Source organism: Myotis davidii, unplaced genomic scaffold (assembly GCF_000327345.1).
Source record: "Myotis davidii unplaced genomic scaffold, ASM32734v1 scaffold399, whole genome shotgun sequence".
In the NCBI taxonomy this organism is placed as follows: domain Eukaryota; kingdom Metazoa; phylum Chordata; class Mammalia; order Chiroptera; family Vespertilionidae; genus Myotis; species Myotis davidii.
In genome coordinates, this window is record NW_006292094.1 from 6,463,196 (window position 1) to 6,466,206 (window position 3,011).

At 62.0% G+C, this 3,011-nt stretch overlaps 1 protein-coding gene across 1 annotated transcript in view; it reads left to right on the forward strand.

Moving 5' to 3' along the window:
• Window positions 1–3,011, forward strand: part of CARD11 (caspase recruitment domain family member 11) — a 54,748-nt gene that overhangs the window by 8,417 nt on the left and 43,320 nt on the right. Inside the window, exon 4 of the mRNA XM_015565153.1 lies at window positions 2,215–2,681. Coding sequence (XP_015420639.1) covers window positions 2,215–2,681 — 467 coding nt within the window. The remainder of the gene's footprint in view (window positions 1–2,214; window positions 2,682–3,011) is intronic.

Here is a 3,011-nt window from a genome sequence, read left to right on the forward strand (position 1 = left end):
TTCATGATAGCACAATTAATCATGCAAGAGTGGATGTTTCAGTTTATTTTACATTGAAGAAAGATTACTGGCTTAGAGAAAGACAAATATCACATGATTTCACTTATATGTGGAATCTAACACAATAAACTGATAAATAAAACCAGAGACATGGAAACATGGGACAGACTGTTGAATCCCTGGGGCAGGGAGCACAAGGGGCCGCGCTCAGATGGTGGTCCCCAGGAGTCAGCGAGGAGATGGCACCGCGCCCGCTGCGGGGGCAGGAGGCATGGGGGCCTGGGCGCAGGCTCTGCCAGCACTGCTGTGAGCAGAAAGGTCAGCCGGGCCCAGTCCCAGAGCCAGGACGCCTGTCGGTGAACGGGCCGCCAGCACGTGATGCTGTCATTAAAGACTTTAGCGCCCGAGTGCAGACAGGGAAGGGCATTTGCTTAACCGGTTCATTCCTTTCAAGTCCTGAGCGCCCCCCGCACCAGGCGCTTTCCCAGGGATGCGTGACTCAAGCCCCAAACCCCTGACCCAGAGCCACTCTCACCAGAGAACAGCAGACAAAGGCCTGGCAGTGCTGAGCGCTGTTCAGGAGGAACGCAAAGAGCAGGGGCCGGCGGGCAGGTGCTGTCTTGGGGGACGGTCGGGGAGGCCAGTGAGCGGGGACGCGGGGCAGAGGCCGAGGACAGGGAGGGCCATGGGCCACGCCAGTCTCAGGGTGGAGCTCCCAGCGACCGAGGCCCCGAGCAAGGGGCATGTTGGTGGTGTTTCTGGAGCCACAGGAGCAAGTGGCGGGGCAGGAGGTGGGGGGTGGAGGAGGCGGCCAGGACCCCGCTGGAGGGTTCGTGGTGAGACCGCTGCCGTTCATCCCAGGTGACGGGAACGCTGAAGGCCGGGGGGCTGGGAGTGACGGCTGATTTATTTCTGGATGGATCACTCCGGCCTCGGGTGGAGATAGACTTGGGATATTTATGAGGCACCTGCCACGCGTGAGGCATGTGCTGAGCACCGTGGGGACGCGGGGATAAATAACCTGATTTCTGGTCGGGTCACATGCAACTTAGCTGCGGCGGACAGATCAGTAAACAGCCCCCTGGAATCGGGCGGATGGGATCCGAGGCGTAACGGGCGGTGGGACGTGTGTGTGAAGAGCAGGAGCCTGAACTATCATCGATGGGAATTCACATCTGGCTTCCGCTTCCCCGTTAGTTGACCCTCGGCCTCAGTTTCCTCATTTGTCGGTGGCAATCACGGCCGTAACACCCACGCCCTCGGGTGTCTGAGCCGCTGGGGGAGTGGCTGGTCCCGTGTGCGCCCCTCCGTGCGCCACGCCATGCCCACTCAGGGGCCACTGGGGACCCGGGCCCAGCACAGGATGCTGACCAGGCCTTTCCCCACGGTCTCTAAGCAGGAGTGACTCTTGTGCCTGTTACCCGGCACATGCAGACATTAACCGAGGGTGGGGCTCACACGGTTCTCTGCTGGAACTCTCCCTCCCTGAGATGTAGTCATAGTGAGGAAGCGTGTCTAGAACTGAAAGGCAGTCCCTCGGCACATCTCAGCCCCAGGCTGCTCCCCTGCGGCCTCCCCGCCGCCCCCACCCCGGCCCGGGGGGTGGGGGTGCAGAGCTGGCCTTTTCCAGCTAAAGCCGCGGCCCTCCACCTGCCAGACTCCTTGATGCCCGCCTCTCCGTGAGCCTGGAACTGACAGGACACCCCCCTCTGGGGCTCCCCTCCTTGCAGCCTTGAACACGAGCCCCCGTTTTGGGTGCCCTGCCGAGGCCAGGGTCCGGGGCAGCAGACTCGCCTGGGCACCAGGTATGAGAGTCTTCTGGCCCCGGTTCCTGACGCTCACCCCACGGGTGACGCCCAGCACGTCTCCAGCTGCCCCGTGACCAGATGTTGGAACTGCTCCCGGCAGGGGGGACCTTTGAGCCTGGGACCTTTCAGCAGAAGGAATGTCCTTTCCAGTGAAACCTGCTGTGAACCCACAAGGACAACGCCTAGGGGAGCAGGGCCGCTCTGGGGGGAGTCAGGGTGAGCCCAGAGCTGGGCTCACAGGGAGCTCTGAGGACCATGGTGAAAGGGCATCGAGATGGCCAATGCCTCGGGGATACCGGTTTTACCCTCATCTGTCACCCGTTTCACCCCACGGTTACTCGGAATTTTCCAAGGGACATAGAGAGCCTTTGAATTGTTCTAAACAGCGAATCGGGAACCCCCTCAGCCGGGAGGGGCGGCTGGTGTTACTGGAAGAGGCTCTGTGGGCCCTTCCTGGCCGCCACGGAAGGAGGGAGGGAGGGCGTGGCCCAGGTGGGGCCGCATCAGGGGACCTGGGAGCGATGCCTCCTGGGCCCCTGCCAACCCTGCCCCCTGGGCGCCCGGCTGCAGATCGACCAGCTGAAGCACCGGCTGAACAAGATGGAGGAGGAGTGCAAGCTGGAGCGGAACCAGTCCCTGAAGCTCAAGAACGACATCGAGAGCCGGCCCAAGAGGGAGCAGGTGCTGGAGCTGGAGCGCGAGAACGAGATGCTCAAGACCAAGATCCAGGAGCTGCAGTCCATCATCCAGGTGGGGGCGGGGCACGGGGGCCTGATGCGGGAAAGCTTCTTTACCGGACCCGCCCCACACAGCCAGGGCCTGAGCCGGGGGGCCTGCTGGTCCTCAAAGACCCAGAGAGACTCACCGTGGCGGGTTGGCCAGTAGTTAGAGCGCCGGCCCGGGACCAGAGGGCCATGGGTTCGATCCCCAGCCCCTATCAGGCTATGTGAGGGAGGCAACCAATCGATGTTTCTCTCCACCTCCCCCCCTCCACTCTCTAAAAAAACATCAACGGAAAAAATACCCTCAGGTGAGGATGAACCAAAAAAATCGCAAGATCCTCCACTGTCAGCCGTGCGTTTATTAACACTCTGGGTGCCCCCTGCCCCTGTCAGCACGGAGCACGGGGGACGGAGGGCGTCTCCGCGGAGTGACGGCCCAGCGCACACCTAAGGGAGGGAAGAGGCCGCCTGCCTCCCCTCT